This window comes from Vombatus ursinus, unplaced genomic scaffold (genome assembly GCF_900497805.2).
Source record: "Vombatus ursinus unplaced genomic scaffold, bare-nosed wombat genome assembly UNPS02014814.1, whole genome shotgun sequence".
Lineage (NCBI taxonomy): Eukaryota > Metazoa > Chordata > Mammalia > Diprotodontia > Vombatidae > Vombatus > Vombatus ursinus.
Window position 1 is genome coordinate 11,880,346 of NW_020954592.1, and position 27,700 is coordinate 11,908,045.

Below are 27,700 nucleotides of genomic sequence, written 5' to 3' on the forward strand. Positions count from 1 at the left end.
CCCTAGCTTTTGAAAGACTGGATTTCAAAAGGTTTTCTTTTTAACTATTTAACAAAACTGCTAAGAAAACTAGAAAGTATTATGGCATATGTAAGTAAGGTGAATTTTGGCATGTGTAAAGAGGATTTTGTTATTCCTTTTTAGATAACAGTTCTAGGATCCTAGATAATATTTCCCATGAAATATGTTTGAAAACAACTTCTACCGCACAGTCACAGTAGAGATATAGGGGTGACATAATGTACACCTGTGCTGAGCTAGGTCATGACAATATTGCTAAAGTTAACCTGTGAGCTTAATGTTGCCAAGATGCCTTCTTTGTCTGTTGCCCTATAAAGCAAGGGGTCACTGGTCACTAAGGGAAGAACTCATTTTGGGATTTGGGTAATGCATAGATGAATGTATGTACCTTCCTTGATCGGCCCCCATCAAGGCTGAGGGGGGAAATCTGTGTGTTTGCCTCAACCAGCCCCCGCTGAAGCTTAAGGGATGAGGAGTTATACTCCTATTCTCGCCACCCCTGCAAGAAGTGATTAGGGAACGGTGTAAGAGTTAGTGCTCTCATTATCGGTGACACTTTTGAGAAGACGAGACTAGAATAAAGTAAGCTTATTTAACCCCTCTGAAGCTGTCTTCCTGTCTGACCGGATCAAAAGTCAATTTGTGCTAGAACACCTGTTAGTGTTAGGAGCCCTCCTGTGTTCTCCTGCCCAACAAATGGTGTTACCTGTGTGTTTACCTGTGAAACAGGCAGAAAACAGGTTTAGATCAACATCTCACACTATATATACCACAATAAACTCCAAATATATACATGACCTGGATATATCATAAAGGAGTTGAAGGAGCAAGGAAGGAGATATTTTTCACAACTCTAGATGGGGGAAGAGTTTCTGAACAAAGGATAGAGAGGCTCAGAGAAGTTAAAAAAAAAAAACCTAACAACATAAAATTGAGAATTTTTTTGCCCAGACAAAAGCAATTCAGAATTAGAACAGGAATACTAAAATGGGGGGAAATTATGGCAGCATGTTTCTTTAATAAAAGTCAGATACTTTATTCCCATTAGATTAGTAAAATGACAAAAATTGAAAATAACAATTGTTAATGGAAATATGGCACAATTATACATTGGTGGTGAAACTGTGAATTGGTCAAGTCATTCTGGAAAGCAATTTGGAGCTATACCCAAAAAGTCACTACCTATGCCTATCCCAAGATACCACTATTAAGATATCGAAGAAAGACAAAAAGGGCTTGTATTTTACATGTACAAAACTATTTATGTAATAGCTTTATTGTAGCAAAGAACTGAAAACTAAGGACGTACCCATCAATTGGAAAATGACAATAAATTATGGCACAATGAATGTAATGGAATATTATAGAACTAATGAATGACAAAAGGGAGAGATTCAGAGAAACCTGGAAAGAACTGTATGAACAGATATACAGTGAAACGAGCAGAATCAGGAGAAATATTACTACAAAATTATAAAGAAAAATAACTTTGAAAGAACTCTGATCGGTGCGATGACCAACCACAACTTCAAAAAAAACTCATGATTAAACATGTTTTCCACCTTGAGAAATGATAGACTAAAGATGAGCCATACATTTTCAGACATGACAAATGTGTGGATCTGATTTGCTTGAATATTCATACTTTGAGCTACATATTACATGTATACATGTTACAAGAGAAGGATTTTGGGGGTGATGATAGAGGGAAGCCAGTCATACTCATTTCTGCTCCCCAGAAGAAAAGAGCATCAATTAAGCATTTTTTCTAATGCCCAGAAAAGAAAGAAGTACAGATGGAGACATAGATAAGCAGGGCAAGATTGGAAATAACTTGTTGAATGTATTACATATACTTTTAAAACAAAAGCTATATGTAATAGAGATGTGCAGTTTCATACATGATCTTTTTTTCTGTTCTTTATGTATCAATCAATCAATAAACATTTATTAAGTGCCTATTATGTGCTAGGCACTGTGTTAAGCACTAGGGATACAAAAAGAGAAAAAAAAAGACAGTCCCTGCCCTCAAGAAGCTTACAATGTAATGGGGGAGACAACAAATATATACAAAGTAAGATATGTATGAGATAAAGAGGAAACAATTAACAGAGGGGAAGGCACTGAAATTAAGAGGTGTTGGGGAAAGCTTCCTAGAGAAGGTGAATTTTAGTTTGAACTTAAAGGAAGCCAGGGAAGTTAATAGTCAGAGCAGAGGAGGGAAAGTGTTCCAGGAATGGGAAACTGAGAGAATGCCCAGAACCCAGAGATGGAGTGTCCTGTTTGTGGAATAGCCACAAAGCCTGAGTCACTGGATCAAAGAGTGCCTTGTGAGAAGTAAGAAGTAAAAAGACTAGCAACCTGGGAGCGTGGCTAGGTAATGAAGGGCTTTGAATGCCAAATTAGTAGAATGTAAGCTCCTAGAAGGAGGCAGGAAATGATTTTTGTTTTGTTTTTGTCTTTGTATTTCCAATACAGGCAGCTAGATGGTGCAATGGATAGAGTGCTGGCCCTGGAGTCAGGTAAACTTGAGTTTGAATGTGGCCCCAGACACTAGCTGTGTGACCCTGGGCAAGTCACTTAAAAGCGTTTGCCTCACTTTCCTCATCTGTAAAATGAGCTGGAGAAAGAAATGGCAAACTACTCCAAGAAAGTCCCAAATAGGGTCATGAAGAGTCTGACATGACTGAAACGACTGAACAACAAAACCACACCTCCAGAGCCTTGCACAATGCCTTACAAATACATTCAGGGAGGCCAGATCATAGCTTCCCTCCCAGGGAAGGAAAAAGGGAAAGAGTAGTTTTGAAGGACACTACTACTACACCTAGCCTTGACAAGGAGATCACAAGAGCAAAGATTTAGTGCTATTATACTTGTGAAGTGCATGGGAGGCAGTGGATAGAATACTGGGCCTAGAGTCAGGAAGACCTGAGTTCAAATATGGCCTAGCTGTGTAAGCCTGAGTAAGTCATTCAGCCTCTGCTTACCTCAGTTTCTTCATCTGTAAAATGAAGATAATAACAGCACCTAACTCCCCAAGGCTGTTGAGAAGATAAAATGAAATAATAATTGTAAAGCGCTTAGCACAATATCTGGCACAAAGTAAGATGAAGAACTGAGGCAAACAGGGTTAAGTGATTTGCCATTTGTTAAGTGTCTGAGGCCAGATTTGAACTCAGGGTCCATTTCCAGATTCCAAGCCCAGTGCACCATCTAGTTGCCCCCATAACAACAAAAACAACAACAAATGTTAGCTCTTATTATTAGCTATTAAGGAGAAGAAAAGGGTTGTTACTTTACCTGGTAGATTGTGAGGCTGGACACACTCTTGGTGCCTTGGGGCAGATTTAGATACTTGTGGATTGGAGCTCAGAGTAGATCTAGTAAACCTGGGGATGTTCAAGGCAGGGATATATTTTGGTGGGGGGCAGGAAGGAAAGTATTTTCCCTGAAGTCAAAACACCTGGGTTCACATCACTTCTATTGACACTTACCACCTAGGCAACTTTGGGGAAGTCACGTCAATCTGCTTGGATTTCAGTTAACTCGACTGTAACGTGAGAGAGTTAGACTGGGTAAACTCTAAGGTCCCTTTCCACTCAAGATGGCTGTTTCTACGCACATTCCTTGGAGTTTCCCTTGCACGGGTACGTTGCCGTCTTTCCTTCCTGCGGGCTTCCCTATTGGAGGGTGCTGGGGAGGAACACTGAGTGGTCAGTGTTTTCCTTTTCTCCGCATCTCATGTGTTGTACTCTGCCCCCTCTTCGAAGTAGGGAGACTTGGCTTTCTGATACGAGGGAATCTGTGATAGGGCTATTTAGATATAGTCCATGTTGCATTGCTGATAGGGTGTACAATCTAATCAGTGCAGCCTCAGAACAATCCCCTGTCAGTTCGAGGCCAAAATCGAACCCCATTTCCACCATCCTCTGGATATGACAAGTGCATCAATGGCAGCTAGGTGTCAAGTGGTAAGAGGGCTGGGTTGGAGTCTAAAAGACCTGAGTTCAAATCTGGTCTCAGATACTTACTAGCTCTGTGACCCTGGACAAGTCACTTAACCTTTGTCTACATCAGTTTCCTCATCTGTAAAATGAAAATAATTGCATCTACAACCCAGGGTTGTTGTGAGGATAAAATGAGTTATTTGAAAATTGCTTTACAAACCTTAAAATGTTATGTACTAACAATGATGATACTGATGATGTTGATGAAGACAGTGACAAGAAACTTACCTAAGTTTTCTCAGACATATTAAACCCTACATTCACTGTATAATAAATGAGAAAATAAGCTTAGAAATTATTAAAAACCCATTGAGGAGTAGTGGAGTGGCATTTTTTTTTTACCTATGCCCTCCACTCTAGTGCAACATTTTTAGTTGATGCATCCTTTGAACAAACCATCATCAGGGAAGCAATTCCTGTGGAAAAAGGGCCAGTCATCCCTACTGACTCATGATCAACTGCCCATATAGACAAGGCAACCTAGCCAAAGCAGTAAGGCACCCTAAAGGAGAGAAAGGATACCTCCTTTCTTTTTTTTAGCATGTTCCAGACCAGTCAAACCACCTTTGCTACCTCAACAACCACATCCCCTCATATCCTTGTGGAGATAACCCAGGAATCTGAACCTAAGAGTGTTGGGAATAGCAACACCCACTAAACCACCACCCCTCATTTCAACTTGTGTTCCACAGCTATTAGTGAAGGGAGCAATCGCTGTGGAGAAGGACCCCACTTTCTCACCAATCACCACCAACAACTGCTGACCAACTGTCACCAAAGGCAGATAAGCCTAAGGGCCTTGGGCATAGCAGCACCTCCCAGACTACTGGTCTTGCTTCCAGCTCAGCCCTCATAAACCAATTAGCAAAGGGTAAAACAGTCTTCCCCATGGAAAACAACCACTATTAGAAGCCAATCTCATACCAATGACTACTCCTCAAGTACTAAATCAGGGCTTGATTTTTTTCTGTCCTAGAGAAAAGAATCAGAGCAAATGTTATATAGTTCCAAAATAATTCTTTATTTGTGTAATATAAAGATGTTGAAGAGATATTTAAATATTATAAAATTGCTTATAATTTCACTCATAAACTGATAGCTTTGTCACTAGGACCTTGCAAAGTATATACAACACTCAATGGAAGACATACAGTGAGAAATTCGACCACATTCTTAGAAGATGCAATTCAAAATGATGAATCAGTTTGTTTCAGCAAACTGTCCTTAATTTTTCCATACGATGTTGCAGTTGGACTAGAGAACTAAACTCTACTCCCATTTTGGAACTCTGTATTTCTATGACATATGGTATAAAATGGTTAAAGATGGTGATGAGCAAAATTTTATGCATAAAGTGGAAGTAGAACACCTGGCCAAGGAAGACGTCAGTTTGATTTATGACCTGATTCAAACTGGCAAAAGGAAATGACTGGCCATTTCTGCAACAATGTCAATATTAATGTTGCTATGATGGCACCCCTGTAGTTCCTTTCTAGTCAGGTGCCTTAAAGAATTTAAGTACTCCCTGGCTAATCTCTTAGCTGATTAGGTCATTAATTTAAGAACTCCGTGGTTTCTGTACCAGTGGTCTATATGTTTTCCCCTGTCATCTCTATGAAGTCACAGAATATTGAGTGGCCAAAGCCATGCCACCATATTGGCTTTCGCTGGCTTCCACACCAAGAGGTCTTTGGAAAAAAAAAATAGCTACCAAGCAACAACTGATATCGCTTTCAGTTTGATACTAACACTCATGACGACAGTTCTATTCTCACCTCCAGGTTATGAATTTAGAAATTCTGATCCTTAAAACTGGAAACTTACTTAGGACTCTTTTCTCATTTCAAGTTAGTCTCTCTACTTTTCCATGAATTTCTCTATTCACAGTCCAAGTCCAATTTTCAACCTAAGTTGTGTCTTTGAGGATAGAGTTTTTTAGTGCTTATGTTTCATTTTCACAGGGAACTCCTTGCATTTCCTTGATGTTTTGTTGACAGTCACGATGACAATTCGATTGGTTAGTTTTGTTTTAATCATAAAACGGTGAGAAATTTACAGTTGGGTGCCTTCACATAATGCTTGGTGTCTGACAGCACTACACAGAAATATTATTTTACCAAACCCCTCCCAAATTACTCAGCAACTGAATAAACTCTGCTTTCAAGGGGAAAAAATACACAACCACCCACAAAACACCCTAAATCTTCCCATGAATAATCAATAGTAGAAATCAGAAACCATAATAGAGTTGATGAATGTGTAATCTGCATGTTAATGGGAAGGAATACTAAGCAAGATGAAAAATATAAGCAAGTTCAGAGGCCATTCAAATCTGGAGGAGTGTTCCTCTAGATAAAAAGCCTAAGATTTTGGTCTTAAAAAGAGTTACGATACATCTTGCCTACGCCTTTTCCACAGAATACGTCTTATAAGGTTCAATTAACACGAGTCATTGTTCAGCTTTCATGAAGCTTTTTTTCATCATGGTAAACAGTACCAAAAACAACAACAACACATTTGCACGAAGGAGTTTTATTTTCCTTCTGATAAGGCAATCAGACCCAACAACAGCCTTTGCAAGAGGAGAAAAGAGGAAAACCATCTTTCTCTTTTTTCTTCCTTTTTTTGGAATTGGAATTAGATTACTACAGTAGCTTTGAATCTCAAATCTACTTGTTAAAGGGGTGAAAGAGTTTTATTGATTAGAAAAGGAGCAGGAAACGGTTTGTATGTTGTCGGTTTCATTCCAGTAGTTCCTTCAATTCACTTCAACAGATTTGTAGGCTAAAAAAAAAAGTGAGAGACACATTTATAAGTTTAACAGTTAAGACTGTTAGGGCTATTCAATATTTAATATTTAATTCAGCATTTAATATCATCTGTCCCTTAACGTCTTTGCAAATGAGAACTTGTGTGAAAACTCTCCTTTTTCTTGGTTGATTATTTCAGTCCTTCCCCTCATTGAAACAAGGATTAGTGACATGAGAATAACTCTTCTTCAGTAGTCAGAAAGTCTCTGCTAAGATCTTAAAACTGCCCCCCGAAGACACAAATACTGGGACATCTTTCCATGCTAAAAGGCTAGTGTTCATCCATTTCCATGCCTACCTTGACCCCTACCGGGATATCACAATTATTAGCATCCCGCCTCTGAGCTTAAAGTTAATAAAATTACTCGGCCTGCTAGACTCTCCAATAAAATAATTAAAGCCTCAGGGAGAAAAAAAATAATAAAACTGCTTTAGTAATCTACCTGCAACCTTGTTGTAGCTCTTCTCCTCCCCTACCCGCCAAAAAATACCAGACCATACTTCCACAGCATTTGGTCACTTTCATGTATGATGCATTGGACACTTATTTTTCCAAAAATGAGGTGGATCACTACTTAATAACCACCTTCAAAACAAAACAAAACTGTATTCTTCTAAAAGGCTCCCTACCCCAGGGACACTGCAGAGGAATAAAGACAGAGAAGGAGGAGGAAAAGGGTTAAATGTTCCAGTATGACCAGCCAAAAATACTGTGATAGCACCCCTTATTTATTGCTTACAGCATGAGTAAGAAGAGAAAGCAGACACAAAACGAGACACCTCAAATCTGTTCAAACTTTTCCACACAGCCCAGAAGAAGACACTGGGGAGAAAAATCCATGACTCTTATTTAATCAGTCAAAAGCTTTAAATACTAATACCAGAAGTCTCCAACAAGACTTCTTTTCACAAACAGGGAAGTCAGACAATGACTACAGTGACAGGCTAATGTCATAATGTCATAATAAATGCCATAATAAATAATGTTATAATAAAGCTAAGATAAAAATGGAAACAAAAAAAAAGAAAAAATAAAAGAGATTCCACCATTATCCACCACTAGTTTATGAGAAGATTTTTATCAGATGATATCTAATATTTACGGCAATGACGGGGAAAGAAAAAAAAAAAACACTACCAAGAAATGGAATATAAACATCTGTTAAGCACCTCTTCAGGGCGGCTAGGTGGTTGAAATAGTGGATAGAAATAGAAGATCTAAGTTCAAATCCGCCTTCAGATACTTACTAGCTATGTGACCCTGGACAGGTCACTTAACCCTGTTTGCCTCAGTTTCTTCAACTGTAACAGATGAGCTAGAGAAGGAAATAGCAAACCACTGCAGTATCTTTGCCAAGAAACGCGAAATGGGATCACAAAGAGTTGGACATGACTAAAAAACAACTGAACAACTAAGTACCTTTTCATAGAATCCTAGATCGAGAGTTGGAAGGGTTCAGAAGCCATCTAAGTCCAACTGCCAAGAACACACATGTAGTAAATATTAGAAGTGGAATTTGAACTCTCTTCTGATTTCAAAGCCAATGTTCCGTCCATAGTACCATGCTGCAAATATCTTTGGTTCCCACCACTGCAACCAATACAACTTTGCCACACCTTAGCAGACAGTTAATGAGATGCTATAGCCAAAAACTAAAAAAATTCTTAAAAATCTTCACATGGTCACAAGATCGTAATTTTAAAACTGGAACGGAGGCCATCTAGTCCAATCTCTTCATTTAAAAATGAGGAAACTAAAGTGGCCAGCCTTGTTACAGAATCACAGATTCAGAACTGAAAGTTACCTCAGAAGTCACTGAGTTCAATCCCTTCATTTTACATTAGGGGAAATGTAAGGTCTTAAGTGACTAAGTCAAAATTCCAACCAATACCCTCTGACCCCAGATCTAATACTCTTTCTACCGCACAGTGTCCACAAACTTTCTAAAATTCAGATCTAGTTTGGTCTTCAAACAAAATCTTATAGTCGTTTCCTATGTCTGTACTTAAATACTTTCCATTTTGGTTGTTTGGTTGTTGTCCTTCTTACTCGAAGAGAACCAAAATGACCTCATGTCAGGGTCATTGTACAACCTGTCTGACCATGGCTCTGACTAATACAAGCTCAGAAGGCTCTACCACAGGTCAGGCACAAAGAGCCTGTAGGAACATTCAGAATGGATATGTCTCTAAATTTGCAGAGATTACTCTTCCATTGGCATAGATAACAAGAACTTAGGGTAACACCCTCATAAGGCATCATATAATTATCTAGTAAGCTAAATTAATAGATTCAAGAAACTCTACCATCAATAATAATCAAAATTATTCAAGGGACCACTTGACAGATAGATGATGGACTTAAGATGCAGGATAAAACTTGCATTTTCAAACCCACACAATGTGGGGATTTGTTTTGCTTGTATATTTCTTTTTACAAGGGCTTTGTTTTATTTTTTTTTTCAGCAGGGGAGGGGAAAGCAGACAAGAAAACAAGTAACCAAGAAAGGTCATGGAGGCATTTGTTTAAAAAATGCAGAGAAAAGAAGGAAGGCCAGGAAAAGTACAAAGCAGCAAAACAGCTTTCAAAGTGACAGCGAGAGGAAGAGAGGAAGGAAGGAAGGAAGGAAGGAAGCTGTATATACAGTTTCATTACAATTTCATGTACAATCCCCATTTTATTTTGCATTAGTAAAATTTAGAACAAAAATAAATAAAAATGAATCAAGGGATATGATAGAAATATTGGGGGATTTTATGCAAAGTTCTCTCTGGGTACAAAAGATTAAAGAAGAAAAAAATGAAGGTAATCATTAGCAATACCCATCAAGTCTCTTCCCCAATAGTCAATTCTAAAGAACAAATATTTCAAAGTATTTTCCTTCATCTGTCCCTGGAGCAGCAGTTAGTCAACAAACATCTATCAAGCACCTACTAAGCACCAGGCATTGTGCTAAGTTTGAGGATATAAAAACAGGCAAAATCATTCCCTGCCCTCAAAAAGCAAACAATCTAATGGCAGAGACAACATATAAACAACTACCAGCAAACAGAATACATACAGGAGATACAGATAACTACAGAGGGAATGTAGCAACATTAAGAGAGATCAGGGAAAGCTTCTTGTAGAAGGCAGGATTTTTGTTGAGACTTGAAGGAAGCCACAGAAACCAGCAGGCAAGAGATAAGGACGGAGAGAATTCTAAGGATGGGAGAGTCAGTGAAAATGAATGGTGCTGGGAGATGCTTTGTTCAAGGGACAGCAAGGAAGCCAGTATCACTACATCACGGAGAATGTGGAGGGCAGTACGGTATAAGAAGATTTGGAAGGTAGGAAGGGCTAGGTTATGAAGAGCTTTAAAAGCCAAACAAAGGGTTTTATATTTGATCTTGGAGCTTTGATCTTGGAGCCACTGGATTTTATTGAAAAAAGAGATGACACGGTCAGACCTATATTTTAGGTTGATTACTTGAATACCTGAGTGGAAGATGAATTGAGGGGAACGAGATCCAAGGCAGGTTGATAAATAACATGATTATTGCTATAATCTAGGTATGAAATGATGAGGGCCCATAGCAGGGCTGTGACAGTGTTATTGGGGGAGAGGGGGGAGGAGCATGTATATATAAAAGATGTTGTGAATGAAGAATCAATAGGACTTGGCAATAGCTTGCATGAGGAGAGTAAGAAAGGGCGAGGAGTTAAGGATAACACCTAGATTTTAAACCTGGGTGACTAGAAAGATGGTGGTACCCACAGCAGTATACTCACTGGCCCTTGATTTTTCAGCCTGGCAGTTTAAGATACTGGAAGACTGAGAAAGCACAGAGAGATTGTAACCCCAAGTAGAGGTTCACCATGAATTGGACACTGAATTCAAAAGAATGGTGAAATTTAAAAGAGGAAGAGACAGAGAATTTCATCTTACCTGTTCGGGTCCCTCCTGTTACGAGGAATCACAAAGGAGCCTCAATTTGCTTCCATTTCAGAAATCTTTCTTTCTGGAAGGCTGTCATCGCTAAGATCACTGTAGCTGTCACTGAACAAAAAGAATAAGTGATCTGAAACCACTCTAATTAAACCCCCAAAGACCTCCACTACTTAATCTCAAAAGCTAACACAATCAGCTATAGATACTTGGTTATGATGGGTTTCTCATAATGACCAGCCCACAATGTACAAAGATCTAGTTTTTGCTCAAAGAAAATGAACCCTTTGCTCATGTCTTAAACTGGAAGTCATAAATTTTATTTGCACTGTTTTAATTTAAATTTCATATTTTAATCATTTTAAAACCTGGCTTATCATCACGCTTCTAAAGCTATTTCCCTATTCGCCCCCCCACACACAAATACCTTCTATTATTCACTAAAGCACTGATTTTTTAAATTTAGAAGTGCTTTCTTTCTTTTTAAAATTAAAAAAATTTCAAGCAACAAGTATTTACTTTATTAATCTTTCCCTCCTGTCCTCTAACCTCATTTTTTTGAGCAAGACAAAACAAGACAACAAAAAATAGTCCTCCAAACCCCTCAATTTATGGCTTTATAGTCTAGCAAAACAGATTCTCACATTCACATGTTTCCACAAATGTATGTCTCTTTCTGCATTTTATGTTTATCGCCTCTCCATCAGGAGGTAAGAGGTGTGTTTTATCTTCATTCCTATGGACCCTTGGCCTATCATTGTGTCAATCAGAGTTCTAAAGTCTTTCAAAGTTGTATTTCTCAATAATGTTGTTATCACTGTATAAATGTTCTCCTAGTTCTGTGCACTTGGCTCTGCACCAGATCACAAAGGTTTTCCAGTTTCCTCTGAAACTGTCCATTTCATCATTTTTATGGCTCAATAGTAAGCAATCTGATTATGAACTTTATTCGCTTTAGTAATGCGAAAATCCTAAATTTCTTTGAAACTTGAGAATGTCATTTGTAGCATGCAGAAGGAAAGAGCCCTTGAACTTGCTCATATCCCTGATAGAAATGGGTTAGTCAGGAACTGCTAAGTGAGTTCAGGACGTTGAAGCAGCAGCAAGAATCAATGGTATAATGGGATTTCTCTCAATTCACAGCAATTGCTTACACTTCTACTCTTTCAACCTCCCTCTTTGGCTAAAAAGGACACAGTATATAGTTCAGTGATCTTATTAGTATGGCTACTTACCTAACTAGAGAAGTATAATTGTGGTCTTGTCTGTTTAAAAGAAAAAATCAAAACCCACACACTTTCACAGTCTTGGTTCATTAAGTCCTAGAAACTCAAAGTAAGGTACAGACCACATGCTGATTCGAATTAGCAGAGAAGCTGCTAATACTATTAGAACTGGTAAATACTATGGTTAAGATTAGGATGGAGGAGAAGAAGAATCATTTGATATATCTCCTTAGAGATGCCATATTCTGACCTAATATCTCTAGTTTTCTTTAAGATTCAGCTCAAATGCTACTTCCTACTGGAGGCCTTTCCTGCTTTCCTGATAACCCCAACTGTTAATGCTCTCCGGACTGCTACTTTGCACATAACTTTGGACTGACGTGTTCGTATTGGTTTATACATGTTCCTTCCCCACCCCACCCAAAAGAATGTAATCTCCAAGAGGGCAGGGAATGTTTTGTTTTGGTCTTTGCCTTTGTATCCCCAGCACTTGGCATAGCCACAGTACATAATAAACACTTAATAAATTCTTGTTGAACACTGCATGAACAAATGAATGAGATGAATTGTTCACCTGTAGTTCTGAACCCCTCCAACAGATTCCTTGAAGATACCTGAATAAAGACTATCCAGCTCCTGCCATTGTGGGCAGGGGGAGAAGGACATTAAACTTACTTGTAAGGTTCATCAATGGAACAAGTGTTTGTTGAGTTGGAGTTATTGGAAAAGAAAATACTTAAGAATAAATCCAAAGTAAATTTAGAAAACTCAACATTTCAAAAAGAAAACTGTCTTTCCACCCAAACCCATCCCTCTTTTAAACTTCCCTATGACCATCAAGAGTACCACCCTCCCCTTGATGCAATTTTAAGGGTGCAGATACCCCAAAATACCGAAGTTCAGGGCAGATTGTCTGGAAAGAATTCAAGGACTCAGGCAGCATTCCAATCAAGTGGCAAAAAGTTTAGTGTAATGCTATATAGCAGGCAGAGCTCTTTTGACAACTTGCAACCTAATGAGGGTGATGCTAAAGCTCATATAGAAAAAGTTTGGTGAGTGGTGTGCCAAGTATGCTAATTAGGTGATAAACATACAGTTTCTGTACCTTTGGCACAGGCATCATTCACTACTAGCATGGCCTGGGAGAGGGGGGCTACTAAGGGGTGTGTTTTTGGTCTGCTTCATCTGTAACAAGATAGCCTTGGAAGCTGATGACTATAGCTTGACCTCTGGATATCACAGTTCTGATGGTACAAGGTAGTCCTGTTCATACAAGGGAAATTCTACAGAGATCAGCTTGTTCTTATAACAGGGAGAGATAGTTTGCCTCACTGGGCCTGCTCATGAGTTACTGCCAGAGATAGGGTCTTTGGCTGGTAAGAGTTATGGCCTTAGGGCTGGGGTCTGAGCATAAGTACCCCATCACTCCCATTAACCTATGCATGAAACCTAACCCTTCAGTCTCGCTAACACCATATATGAAATCATTTGCTAAATCTCATGTATCACTTGTATATTCACAATGCTTCTCCGTTATCTCTTCTTCTCCACTTACACAGCTAGTTCAATAACCAATAACCACGTCGTATTCATGCCACATATACTTATATATATATGTATGTATGTACATATGTATGTATATGTATATGTATATACATTAGACCTCACCCTCAAAGAGCTTGCATTCTAATGTGAAGAAGGCTCACTTTTATGTTTATATCCTTAACTTAACTATCCTTAACACAAAGGAAGGTATGATGCCTGACTGAGAGACTCCATCCAAAAACCTGCAGGAAGAGGAAAGCGACCGTAATCGAGTGACATTGGCCTCCTTGCTAGTCCCCACGCCCAACATTCTATCTCCCAACTCAGCGTGTTTTCACTAGCTCTTTCCCATGCATGGAATGTTCTCCAATGTTACCCATCTCCCCCCAGCTTTCCTAGCTTACTTCAAGTCTCAACTAAAATGACACTTTCTCAAAAATGCCTCCCCACGTCCTCTGTATTCTTAGTGCCTTCCCTCTGAGATTGTCCCAATTTATCCCGACTATAGCTTGTTTGTACATATTTGTATGTTATCTTCTTCATTAGTTTCTATCTCCTTGAGAGGAAGGAAGGTCTTTCTTTGCGTCTACAGCAATCAGAACAGTACCACAGTCGGTACTTAATAAATGCTAATTAATTAACTAATCTATTTAACTTCTGGACATCTTTAATCATTAAGAGAATTTTTCTTATATCAATTTAAAATCTTTTTTTTGTTTGCTTTGTTTTTTGCAGCTTTCACTCGTGTATCTGGGGATAAGGAAAATAAATTTAATCCTTCTATGTGACAATCCAGCAAATACTTAAGAGTCAATTATTTGCTCTTCCCAAGTCTATTGTCATTTGTGTAAATGTTATATCACCCTTACTAGACTGTAAGTTACCTGAAGGCAAGGACCATATTGTTTTCCATCTTGTTAGGAAAAGCACAGTGCCTTATAGCAACAACAGAAACAGCAGTGTCATAATGATGCCTCATATTTATATGTGCTTTACGGTTTGCAAAACACTTTATATACATTATTTCAGGTGATCTTTACAACAGTCATTTAGAGTAAGGATTACAGTTATTATTACTCCCATTTTACAGATAAGGAAATTGAGACTCAGGAGGTTAAGAAATTTATTCATGGTCATACAGCTATGGTCTGAAGCAGGATTGGAATCCAGGTCTCCAGGAGTGCAAACTCAGCACTCTGTATGTGAAACCAAAATATACATCAGTAGGTACTTAGTAAGTGTTTGCTGAGTTTAATCCCTGAGCAGATCTGAACCAACCAGTTATTTTATTGGTGTATGCCGAGGGCACTCCTACGTGAAGAAATTTACTTTATCAACAAAGATTAGCACTCTCTCAGCAACTAACAGTCTCAGAGAGTTGCCTGAGGCACTGAGAAGGTAAGGAACTTCCCAGGATCATAAAGACAAAAAGTACCAAAGATGAGACTTGAACCCAGCCCTTCCTAACTGTGAACCTGGGTCTCAACATCCTTCATGTTGAATTCTAAACACTCCAGGTGATAGAAACATCATTCCCACAAGACAAACACAATTCCTACCATTCTGCTAAAAAGACCCTGCCAGGAAGATATTTTTGTACCTGGCTCAGTAACAGGAGCCCCAATCCCATAAGAGAGAAATTTCCACCAGGGAGCAAAGTAATATAGACCATAATACAGACCACCAGCTAGGAGAAAAGATTCAGGGGCTAAATATCCCAAATGGAATGGGTCTTTGGTGTACATGCTTCCCTTAAAAGGTAAAAAACATGGCTACCCATCAACTCAATACTTAACCCAGAGCAAATATCTCCCATACATGCACATGCTTTGGAATAAAAGCAGAATGACCACAGAAAAGACATGGTGTTCCTTGCTCCTTTTCTTCTCTGAAGGCAAAGTCTAAGCCACCTGCAGCAGCACAAAGGTAGCCTGTGAGATATTTGCAACACTGATTTAAGTTAGGCAATTCTACAAATGGAAGGTAGGGTTAGTTTATGACTATCAAATTTGGCTATTAAAATCCTAAGAGTTGTACGATGGAGGCAAAATGTCAGAACAATATGGTAAAATATTTATCTTTACCAAGAGGACAGGAAATGGCATAAGGTTAGAGAATTACAATAGTACCATTTTGTACAACATTTTTGTGCTGCCTGATGGTGGTGATTAGACCAATACCCACTGGTTGACTAAAGAAAGGGTTGGTCTTGGGCTTATACACAGGTAAAAAAAGCATTCATTAGAATTCCCAGGATGCACCAACCTTCCTGCTACCACACAGCATATCAAAGCATTGTTAATGTGAATAAGCATGTTTACAGCTTGCTACCATGCACATAAAAGTTTTCTCCAAAGCGTTATTATTGCTGTACTTACTTCTTTCTGAATGTGCCCCTGGAAGCCATAAAATATAAAAGCAATGAAATAACAGCTTAGTATGCTTTAAAAGTTTTGCACTTAATCGAAAAATGCAGAATACAGTCAAGGGCAATTATTAAATGTAAAACAGCCAATGTTATGATTTATTCCCTTCCAATGCTAGTAACCACGTGCAAACAATGAAAGAAATCTGGTTTGGGAGGAGGAAAATACTTGAACCTATATTTATACAATAAAGCTCTTTAGTTATTTAACATTATAAATCAAAAGCTGTGCATGTCTACTTAATTTTCATCAAGTTATAGGGACTGTCTATGATTTCTCAGCATGGGGGATTCCCAGATGAGGAAATGCCCTTTACCAATGCAGGTCAGAACTGTTTCTGTATTTTACAATCTTGTCTTCTTGTTCATTCTTCATCCTCGAAGAGGACCAATAACATCACAAGGGGGATGTCTTGACTTTTCACGTAAATCGGATTTACGTGAGGCAGAGCTGTGCAAAGCCAGCAGCCTTACTCTCTCCTCCAGAGTCATCAAAGGCAAGATATAAGCCAAGACAACTGACGATGGCCTGGGCAGTGGCAGAGGGAGTACAATCTTTGACAGCCGCCTAGAGTACTGAGGAGTAAAAACCCATGTATACTGCCAGCATGTGTCATAGATAAGAGGTGAACCCAGGCCTTTGATACTGCTTCTATTATTTTTTTTGAAGCAATTGACATGAAGTGACTTACCCAGAGTCGCACTGCTAGTAAGGGTCTGAGGTCAAATTTGAACTTGGGTCCTCCTCACTCCAGAGCTGATGCTCTAATAAAGTCTAATAAAATGCACTTAGGCAAATTTTTTTAAAGACCTATTACCAGTGAGGTATTTAATCAATATATCAATTTCCATTCCAACTTTGCTATAAATATAACTCCTCAAATAATGAAACAATCATTCCCTAAGTCAAACCACAACAAACGTTAAAGGTGGCCCAGGAACAAGTAGCATAATAATAATCCCTTGGGAATTATGAACAATGAATTTCATAGAAGAAAACCACTTCCAGACTTGACAGTGTAAGGAATTACTGAATAATGGAGATAGACTAAAAGCTTTTGCCATTAACATCACACACTTACTCTCTCCTCTTGGCCTTCTGGTCATGGATGAGCAGAGGAGAACTATGCATCAATATTTTCTAGGTTTCATCTAGTCCCAAGCTAAAATAGGCACGATTCTGACTACAGGAATGAAGGGGGATACTTATCTCTGCAGACATCAGGCACTCCAGGGCAGGCAGAGCTGCTATCCCAGAACATTTTTTTCAGCTCAATAAATCTCCAGATAGGCATATCCCAATTCTGTTCTCAGGTGTAGCACTCTAAGAGGCACTGAGCTGCTCTTTGAGGATGCGCCAAGGTGCGGCCAAAATAAAACTACCATTTCAATGAAAATTCCCATCAGTATTCTAAGTCATTTATGAAAAGGGAAGAAAAACTGCTAGGACTGATCCTCTCCAATTTCATCATTGGCCCTATCATGAACAGATTTAATAATAAACTTAATAATATATTATGGTGCATGGCATCATACTCAACCATTAATGAGCTCAAGGGATGCACTGCAGTGGTTTTGAGATGAACACAAAAGCTGATGTGAAAAAAAAAACGGCCATCAAAAGGGGCACAGAAGTATTTCTCTAAGCAAAAGCACTGGGCATCCAAAAAATATAAAGATTGTACACACTTACTGGGATCCTTAAAGCAGATTTGGGATAATAGATTGAGGACTCCAAGGGCCCCCCCTCCCCATTTTACTCACGTCAGAACCCAAAGTATAGAAGAATTAAGTAACTTGCCCAGAATCACAAAGCCCGTGTCTGAAGTAAGATTTGAACTCAAGTCTTCTCAACTCCAAGTCCACCACCCTATGCACTGACACCATGTTGCCTCTCTTACTGTGCTATGTCTTTAGAATCATAGCTGGAAGGGACATCAGAGGTCATCTAATTCAATCACATTATTTTACAGATGAGTAAACTGAGGCCCAGAGAGGTGAATTCACCCAAAGGTCACATAGGTACTAAGTGGCAAAGCCAGGATTCCAATCAGAGTCCTTTGAGTCTAAATCCAGTGATCTTTCAAGGTGCCTTCCCAAAGAAATATATTTTCTTTTTCTCTCTCTCCCTCTTTTTTTTTTTGTTTAGTTTTTATAAGATTTTGAGTTCCAAATTTTTTTCTCCCTCTCTCCCTCCCTTCCCTCTTCCCCAAGACAGCAAACAATCTAATACAGGCCATGCATATACAATCACATTAAACAGAAATATATTTTCTTCAGTAAACACTTAACATAATTTAACTTTAATTGTTGTCAGTTAATACTTTTCCAGATGACAATTTTATTTCTACACCATAATGTATCTAGGAGCATCTGAAAAAGAAGTTAATTGATTTGGAACTAGGTCCTCTATTCTGATGAATAGGACATTCCAGAGAACAGTTCCAACTACATCTTACTTAGTTTTCAGTTTTGCCTGCCTACAAGCTTCAAAACAAACAAATACTAAATGAGAAGTTATTTGAAAAGAAACTAAGTTTGAACAGTCATATTATATGATGATCAAATGTGAATGACTTAACTTTTCTCAGCAAAATAATGATCCAAGACAATTCCAAAGAACTTATGATGAAAAATGCTATCCACCTCCAGAGAAAGAATTGATGGAGTCTGGATGCAGATCAAAGCATACTTTTTTTAACTTTATTTTTCTTGCTTTTTTTTTTCTTTTGGTCTGTGTTTTCTTTCACATGATTAATGTGGAAATGTGTTTTGTATGACTGCACATGCATAATCTACATCAAATTGCTTGCCTTCTCAAGGAAGGGGGGGAAAAGAAGGGAAAGAATTTGGAACTCAAAATGGTTTTTTTTAAAGTTAAAATGTTTATTACACGTAACTGGAAAAAATATTTTAAAAATTTTCACTTGGAAAAAAAAAGAAGCTAAGTAGAGCTAATGGCCCAGTCATGTAGCAATAAAGGAAGTAGAAAGTTTTTTTAAAGAGCATATGGGAATTACTTGTTCCTTCTAAGCTAGGAAACAACAAACATATAATTTAGAAGGGCAAAAAGAAGGCCATCAACACCAGAGACAGCAGCAAGGAAATGGAGGCACTTAGCCCACCATCCCCACAAACCTCTGTAAGAAATTAGAAGCTGCAGTATAGGACAAAGAGTGCCCTGAGATACTTGTTAGAATATGTAACGTGAGCAAGAAATGGGAGGCTTGACTTGAAAAATAAGAAGAATCTTCCTAAATGGACTTCTGTACCTAAAAAAGAAAAACAGGTTTTCTCCTTTAGATCAAGCAACTTATAGAATTCTTATAAAAGTGGGAAAACTGAAGTTATAAGGCAAACCCAGAGCCATACTGCTTTGGGAATAAAAGGATGCTGTTCTGAGCACATGGTAACAAATGCTAGGTGGAGACACAGGATCAAGAGATCAATATAGATTATAAAATCTACAACTAGAATGCCAATCAAATAAATATCTCTTAGTAGTTCTATATTATATTGAGAAAAAAAAATGCTTCCCAAGCTAGAGCTGATCTAGGAAAGGCTAGCTGAAGACCAAAATTTTCTCCTCCTAGTGGAAAAGGCTATCTAAATCACTGCATAGTTGACTACACTTTACCTCCCACATAACAGTTACTAATAATAATAATAATAATAAAATGATAATAATAACTAACACATAGCACTTTAAGGTGTACAAAGCACTTTCCAAATATGATTTCATCTTTATCCTCACAACCACCATGGGGAGGTAGGTGCTATTATTATCCCTATTTTACAGAAGAGAAAACTGAGGAAAGGAGAGGACAAGTGACTTGACCAGGGGTCTGTAGGTGTCTGAGACAAGGACTTGAATTAGGGTCTTCCTGTGCCAGGCCCAACTGTCTAAGAAAGAGAGTCTTTAGAAATCGCAGAATCACTCTCCCAACATACACCCAAATTTGTAAACAATCCAGAACCTGGCTAGATTATCAGGGCATTCATTGCCTTATACACTTGCTCCCTCAATACTCTCCACTCTCAGATGACTCTGTCCTGCTCAGTGATTCAGGAACCTCCTCTAACAACAGTGATCAAAATTTATCCATGCTTTTGGATCCCATGTGATTCCCATTCTTGTTCTCACAAAGGCTTGCCGCAGAAGGTCCACCTAACATGCTGGAAGCATCCTTGCTTCTCTCTACATCAAGAATATAACAATGGAACTCTCTGGCTGCCCACCTGTCAATGTTTCCTCTTACCACATGACTATCCCATCTTCCTCTTCTGTCACACAATTTCTCAATGACATTCTTTGCCCTTGTTCTATGGAGTTCTAAAGTCCAGAGCAATTTGTCTTAGCCTGATTATACCCACCATGTGCCTCTCTATTGCCCTCTGTGCCCTTTAGTTCTTAGGAGGCAATAATGTTCCAGGCCTCATTAGGTAGGGCCTCTTTGAAAACGAAGGATAAACAACAACAACCAGAAAAATCATAGTATCAGAAAAATGGTAATCCAAGAAAATTCCAAAGGTGATCCAAGACAGCTCTAGAGGACTCACGAGGAAAAATGCTATTCACCCCCAGAGAAAGAACTGATGGAGTCTGAATGCACATCAAAGCATACTATTTTCACTTTTTAAATTTTTTCATGGTTTTTGTCTTTTGGTCTTTCACAACATGACTAATATGGAAATGTTTTACATGATTATACATATATAACCTATATCAAATTGCTTACCATCTTAGGGAGGGGAGTAGAGGGGGAGGGAGAAAATTTGGAACTCAAAATTTTTAAATAAATGTTGAAATTTGTCTTTATATGTAATTATAAAAAAACTATACAAATCACTATATAATAAAAATATAAAATGAAATTCTAAAAAAAAAAGAAAAGAAAAATGGGGCTTTATTTTCACAGGAAACTTTGAATTGGTAAGAGAGATTTGCAGTTTCCTAAAAACAACAGTGCCCTCTCCTCCTGCTATTCAATTCTGGATCCAGCTCATCGTCCATCTGTACTGTCTTCCCTACATATATATACTGCTGGATGAGCTCCCTAGGGTTTCTATCCAAATACATGTTGAAATGCATGACTTTGCTCATCCACTTGGTCTTTATTATGTAGGTACACAGGCCAAACTCTTTTGAGTGAGTATAGATCTCTGTCAGGAGATTTTGTCGTGTCTTGGGGCTTAATTCTATTAGCACAATGCTATTTTCAAATATGAACATCTGGAAGATCTCACCATCCACAGGGAATCCTTCCTTAACCTGTATTCTGCACTAAATCACCTCCCTGCCTGTGCAGAATATCTCTGGGCAACATACATCGTCCTCAAATGATGTTTATTATCAGAGTCACTGAATAGGGTTATTTCTGTTTTATCCTTCAAGGAGTTGTGAATAATGCATGCACGAGAGACACCTTGTACAAGATCCTGTAAGTTCTATCAACAAAAAGCACTATGGAGCTTTATATTCACCACATTTTTTTAGATAAATGGAAGATGGTAAACATGTGGTCCACTGCTGAATATTTTTTAGGAAAACCTGCTTGCTCCTTCCTGCTGTCCTCATTAAGTATGGTTAACTTATAACTGTATAAAAAACTCAACATAATTGCCCCTCACTCTTCTTTGTAAAGATTTTACAGAAATGTTTATATTCCAACCCAGTGTTTTCTCTGGCAGTAATCTTTTCTGCTTGGAAAGTAAGTCAGATGTTTGCTGACTAAGGTGCTTTACAGGCTCTTTTTGGTCTCCTTAGTGTGGAAATTAACTTATAACGGTTTAACTTCTGGATGAAATCATTACAGTCAGTATCAGTCATTTCTGTTGTCCATTTCCCATTTTTTTATTTTCAAAATGCCTTCCCAGAAAATAAATGACTTGGTGCTTGGATCACTCCTTCCCTCCTGGTTTGTTCCTTTGGTTTGAGTTTCCAGGGAAGAATGGGAATTACCTCTGCCCGAGACTCTTAAGAATGATATCATCAGGGGCAGCTAGGTGGTGCAGTGGATAGAGCACCAGCCCTGAAGTCAGGAGGACCTGAGTTCAAATCCAGGCTAAGACCAAACACTTGATACTAACTGTGTGACCCTGGGCAAGTCACTTAACCCCAATTGCAAAAAAAAAAAAAAAAGAATGACATCATCAAACCATAAGCAAGAGCTCCATAATACAAAAATTTTCAATAATCTATTTCCATCTCCCCTGTTCAATGAGACATTCTGTCCTCTTCATCATTAAAAAAGAATATGAGAAATGCAAATATGGTGATGTAGTGAAGTTGTTTGCAATGCTATGAACTAGTCTCTGTATGAATAACTGTGATAATACTCTCACCCCACCATGCACTCTGTGTTTATGACAACTGATACTTCTGTAATGCTTTGGAGCTTGGAAAAATACTTTACATACACTATCACATTTGATCCTCACAACAACCATGTGAGGCAAATATTATGGCTTCTATAATTCCCATTTTACAGATGAGGAAACTGAAGCTGAGATTCAATGACTTTCCCAAGGTTACATAAGTGTCTGAGGCATGTTTTGAACCTTAGTTTTCCTCACTATGAGTTCTATGCTCTATCCAATTAAACCACCTAACTGCCTCAAATTATCCCTTAGAGAAGATAATAATGCTATCTAACATTTATACAGCACTTTAAGGTTTGCAAAGCACTTTACAAATATTATTTCATTTGATCCTCACAACAATCCTAGGAAGTGGGTGCTATTATTATCTCCATTTTGCAGATGAAGAAACAGAGGCAGACAGTAGTCAACTGATGTGCCCAGGCTCCTACAGCTAATAATTGTCTAAGGCCACATTTGGACTCAGGACTTCCTGATTCCAAGTCCAATGTTCTATCCATTGCGCCACTTAGCTTGAGGGTCAATGAAAGGGGTACAAAGGATCATGATATATATAATCTATATTGAACTGCTTGCCTTCCCAAGGAAGGAGGAGGGGAGGGAGGAGGGGAGAGAGGAAAGGAGAATGTGGTAGGGAGAGAGAATATGGAACTAAAATTTTTTTTTAAAAGAATATTAAAAATTTTTTGTTTATAAGAAAAAATTTTTTAAAAAACCCAAAAGATCATACTATCAAATGTCTGGATCCAGTTTCTTAACGGTCTGAACACCAGACCCTTTCCTTGACTAATTATAGTGTCTCATTTTGTCAACTATATGCAGCACAAGTAGAAAAAATCAAGTGTCTAGAAATATTAGCCTAAGATTATCTTACTGGGATTTATTATACCTTTATAACAGCCACACCTGACTGACTTTGAGCTAAATGAGTCTTCTAAGCCGCAGTCATTCTGTAGATAAATGAAGAGCTGGGCATTCAGCTAATCAGCTTCCTACCTCCAAGACATTCTTCTGTCTAAAAGCTTTTCAGGCACTGAGCAACAAGATTTTCTTCAGGCAGAATCAGAGCCTCCAGGCTCAGATTATTTAGCTAAAGTTACTGGCTTCCCCTGTTCACAGCTTAAAGACATCAAACTGTGCACATCTCTGAATATGGTGGAGAATCACCAGATCTCCATTCTGGGAAGTCATTCATCTCAAGTTTTCAGGTTGAGTCACAGATTGTGATATTGTTTATTAGAAATCTGGGCTCCAAGTAAACTTGGCCCAGAAGAAAGGATGAGAAAACACACGTCTCTCCCTTCTTTGCAGAAGTGGAGGGCTATGGTTGTGCAACATGCCACACACTGTCAGAATTGGTAGACATACTGATTAGTTTTACTGAGGTCTTTTTTTTTAATCTTTTTTTTTTAACTCTTTGTTACATGGGATGGGTCTCTCATAGGGTAGGGGGAGGGATATATTTGGAAATAAAGGTGATGCAGAAACCAAAGTTATCAATAAAAAAATTTTAAAGATATGAATACATAATCCTATCCCAGATCATTTTAGCGGCACCAGTCACCAAGACTGTAAAATTAATCCAGTATTCCAGATAAAGACTAGGGCACAGAGTGAAGGGTGCATCCAAAATCCCTTCATCTTGGGAACTAGCAAGGAGATATAGATACAGATATAGATATAGATATATATACATATAGATATAGATATATATAAATAAAACTATATAGCTCTTGGATATGACAGCTGATCATTCCCAAGCATTATATCCTCAAGGAAAAAAAAACCAGTAAAGTTCCTATTTGAATAACTTATTGCAGTGGGTCAAACTGTAGACCAAATGAGATAATCTATCAAAAGCACTTTGCAAACCTTACAATTCTATATAAGTGCTGCCAAGTACTATGGCTTCTTGGTGGTGGTGTTGTTGTGTAGTCATTCAGTCATGTCCGACTCTTTGTGATAGCACATCAAGTCCTTGACCTGAGGGGCTCATCTTCCAAAGTCATGCATTTTAATACTGTCCATGATGTTGACAAAGATACTGGATTGGTTTGCCATTTGCTTCTCCAGTGGAAAATCTTTTGTCTAGCTGATGAAGTTTTCAGTCACGTATGACTCTTCATGACCCCATTTGGGGTTTTCTTAGCAAAGATACTAAAGTGGTTTGCCATTTCCTTCTCCAGCTCATTTTACAGATGAGGAAACTGAGGCAAACAGGATTAAGTGATTTGCCTAGGGTCACATAATCACTGTCCAAGGCCAGATTTGAACTCATGAAAATGAGTCTTCCTGACTCCAGGCCCAGCAGGCTATCTACTGCCACCTAGCTGCCTAGGGTTTCCCTTAATCAAACAAAAAGGTCCAAGAAAGAAACCTTATCCATGAACCTCAGCACGTGTACTAGGCATTACTTGCATTATATGCAAGGTACAGTCTTTGAGCTGAGTTCTAAAGAGTAATTTGTTTGCCCGGGGGGGGGGGGGGGGGGGGGCCCCCCCCCAGGGGGGGGGGGGGGGGGGGGGGGGGGGGGGGGGGGGGCAGCCTCCCAAGAGCATGTGGGAGGGAGGCATCAGCAAGCAACTGGTTTTCTGAGAAGTCCTGGGGCCTATGCAAAGATTGCTAGGTTTCCCCTGCCTGTTCATGTAGAGAAGCCTCAGACAGCCCACACACTGCCCACCACACCCATTTAAGACTTACCATTTCTATATGACTTTGCACTTGCAAATTACCAGATGATTGTTTTTTTACGAATTATTCCTCCTAACCAATCTATGAAGCAAGTTAGTTCCCTTACCTTATTTTTACACAGAAGGAGGTGAGTTATGCAGGGAACAAGCCATTTACACAATGTCAAACAGTGTGAGATCAATGGCAGAGCACATTATAATTCCCAGTCTGCTGCTAAAGCCACCGTGCTCTTAGCAAACACAATCCTACAGAATACCACCGTGAAGCACAGAAGCCTACGAGTCAGGAGAGCTAGGTTTTCCTTTCGATTCTGCTGCTTCTTAACCTCAGTTTCCTCTGTGATATAGGAATAATGACTTCCCTACCTATTCCAATAGGGTTTTTATGAGGAAAGCTTTTTTTTTTTAACAAAGTACTAAATAAAAGTAAATTATGACCTCTAAACCTTGGACCAATTCTCAATTTGTTAAATGAGGAAATGATGTGCTCTGCATAATCCACACCATATATGAGTCAGGTAATACACAAAACACGTAAAACATATGATGGCAGTTAAAGGAGGGAAAAAGCTAAAGGACTATGAGCCCCTTTCATTTGTACATGTCTGAAACAGCACCTCCCTCCTAGGGTTGTAGTGGGAATAAAATGGCATAGTACTTGTAAAGTGCCTTGCACATCTTAAAGTGCTATATAAAAGCTTGGTATTATAATCAAACATCTGGGTATGGTCCAGGGAATATGCAACCACCTCCTGCTCAATTCCTTAACTCCTTCTAGGGGCCATTCGTGGGCCAAGCTGAGTCTGGAGTCAGGAAGACCTGAGTTCAAATCTAGCCTCAGACACTTACCTAGCTGTGTGATCCTGGGCAAGTCACATAACCTCTGTCTGCCTTAGTTTCCTCAACTGTAAAATAGGGATAATAATAGCACCTACCTCCCAAGGTTATTGTGAAGACGAAATGAGATATTTGTAAAAATCACTTAGCACAGTATCTGGAACCGAGCAGGTATTATATATATATTCTGATTTCTACCCCTCCCTCCCCAAGCAGTGAAGGAAGAGTTAACAAACAAGATGAAATAGAGAGCCTAACATGGAGGAGTAAATTTGACCGTAATGGCACCACTGAAGCTTCCTAGAATGAGACCTACACTCCTTGAACAACGTAAGCTCACTGGGGTGAAGGACTGTTTTCTATTTTATCTTTGTATACCCAGTTCCCAGTCATGCAATAACACTTACTGTGTTAGATTAGAATATTGTTCTGAAAGGGTATACTTTATTTAAAAGAAACAGGATAAGTAAAAGTGAGTGAAAGGGAAAAGCAGCATTTTATATTTAGAAGATAAACACATGTGAAGAAAAATATTTTGGTGAAGATCAATAGCGTTAGAAACAGAGGTGATATTGTCATCAGAGTATACTACAGACCATTTGGACAGAAGGAGGATAAGGTGTTTGGCAAACAGATCACAAAACCGACCCAGAAGCATGGTACAACAGTAAAAGAAGACTTCAGTTATCTAGTATCTGCTAAGTTTTCATGCTGTCAAAAGTAGCGCAGTTAATAATTTCTTGACTTGCCTTTGTAATAATCTTCCTTCAAAAAGTGGAGGAACCAACAAGGGAAAATTGTATTCTTGATCTGATTCTCTCCTCTCACAGGGAGGAACTGGTTGTTGGGGGGAAAGTGATGAGGAAAGTAACCTTTCTCCTTTCTCCTTCAGTTTTTGACAGAACAGAAGAAAGCTGGGAATAGTCTGATGTGTTCCCTAGGTTTTAGGAAAGCAACAAATACTTAAAACACAAAGAATCTCATGAACTAAAATCCTATCAAAGAATTCCAATCCAGGGGGATGGTAAGCTCTCAAAAAAGAAATTGTAAGGACAAAGAAATAACTCTGATGCAAAAGGAGAGTTGTCTAAAGAGACTAAAATGAATGCACAGAAAATACCTACCAACTTAGATTACAAATTGCCATCTACAGGAGATCAAAGCAAGGACAGATAACAGATGTTACACACATGCCATCATCATGTGTGACATCATCATCACAGCTAACATTTATATAGCATTTTAAATATTGTAAATCACTTCATCCTCACAACTCTCTGACATAGGTGACATCATATCATATCATATATTATATCATATTGTATTGTTATATTATTAATGAACAATTGCTATTAATAATGCATGCTTGTGTAGCATATTATTTACATTAATTATATACTATATAATTAATATGCTACTAATTACATATACATGATAATATATTTTATATACACATACACACATATTTTTGTTATGTCTGTTATGGATGTAACATAAGCATGGTCCTATAAGAACATTGTAAGGAATACTAAACCTCAGGATTTGATGAATCTCAGAGTTTGGTGAAGAAAGCTAAAGATAACAAATGAGTTGGGACTTTTTAAAAAGTAAAAACAAGGTAAAGAGGAGATTCAAAGAAAGGATGGGACTGCTGTCTGGAGTGGATAAGATTATGACAAATGGCTACAGAGAGCATGTGAAATTCACTTTGCTTTTGTTTTCCTTGCCAAAGGGATTGATTTTTGGACTAGAAAGGACAAATAAGGGAGTTAATATCCATAATAATGAATAATGGCATGCTTATCCAATTTGCAAATGACATCAAC

General features: G+C 38.4%; 1 protein-coding gene across 4 annotated transcripts in view; it reads right to left on the bottom strand.

Annotated features, from left to right (window-relative positions):
* Positions 1 to 6,547: 6,547 nt before the first annotated feature.
* The window catches only part of CTPS2 (CTP synthase 2), a 132,590-nt gene continuing 111,437 nt past the window's right edge, over positions 6,548 to 27,700 (bottom strand). For 2 of the 4 annotated variants that reach the window (XM_027835387.1, XM_027835388.1), the window contains exons 18-20: positions 15,920 to 15,937; positions 10,771 to 10,881; positions 6,548 to 6,815 (exon numbers count right to left, since the gene is read on the bottom strand). In XM_027835387.1, coding sequence (XP_027691188.1) covers positions 10,812 to 10,881; positions 15,920 to 15,937 — 88 coding nt within the window. In that variant the 3' untranslated portion in view covers positions 6,548 to 6,815; positions 10,771 to 10,811. Of the gene's footprint in view, positions 6,816 to 10,770; positions 10,882 to 14,406; positions 14,477 to 15,919; positions 15,938 to 27,700 lie in introns of those variants that run through there. The other 2 variants (XM_027835390.1, XM_027835389.1) reach the window with 2 other exon arrangements.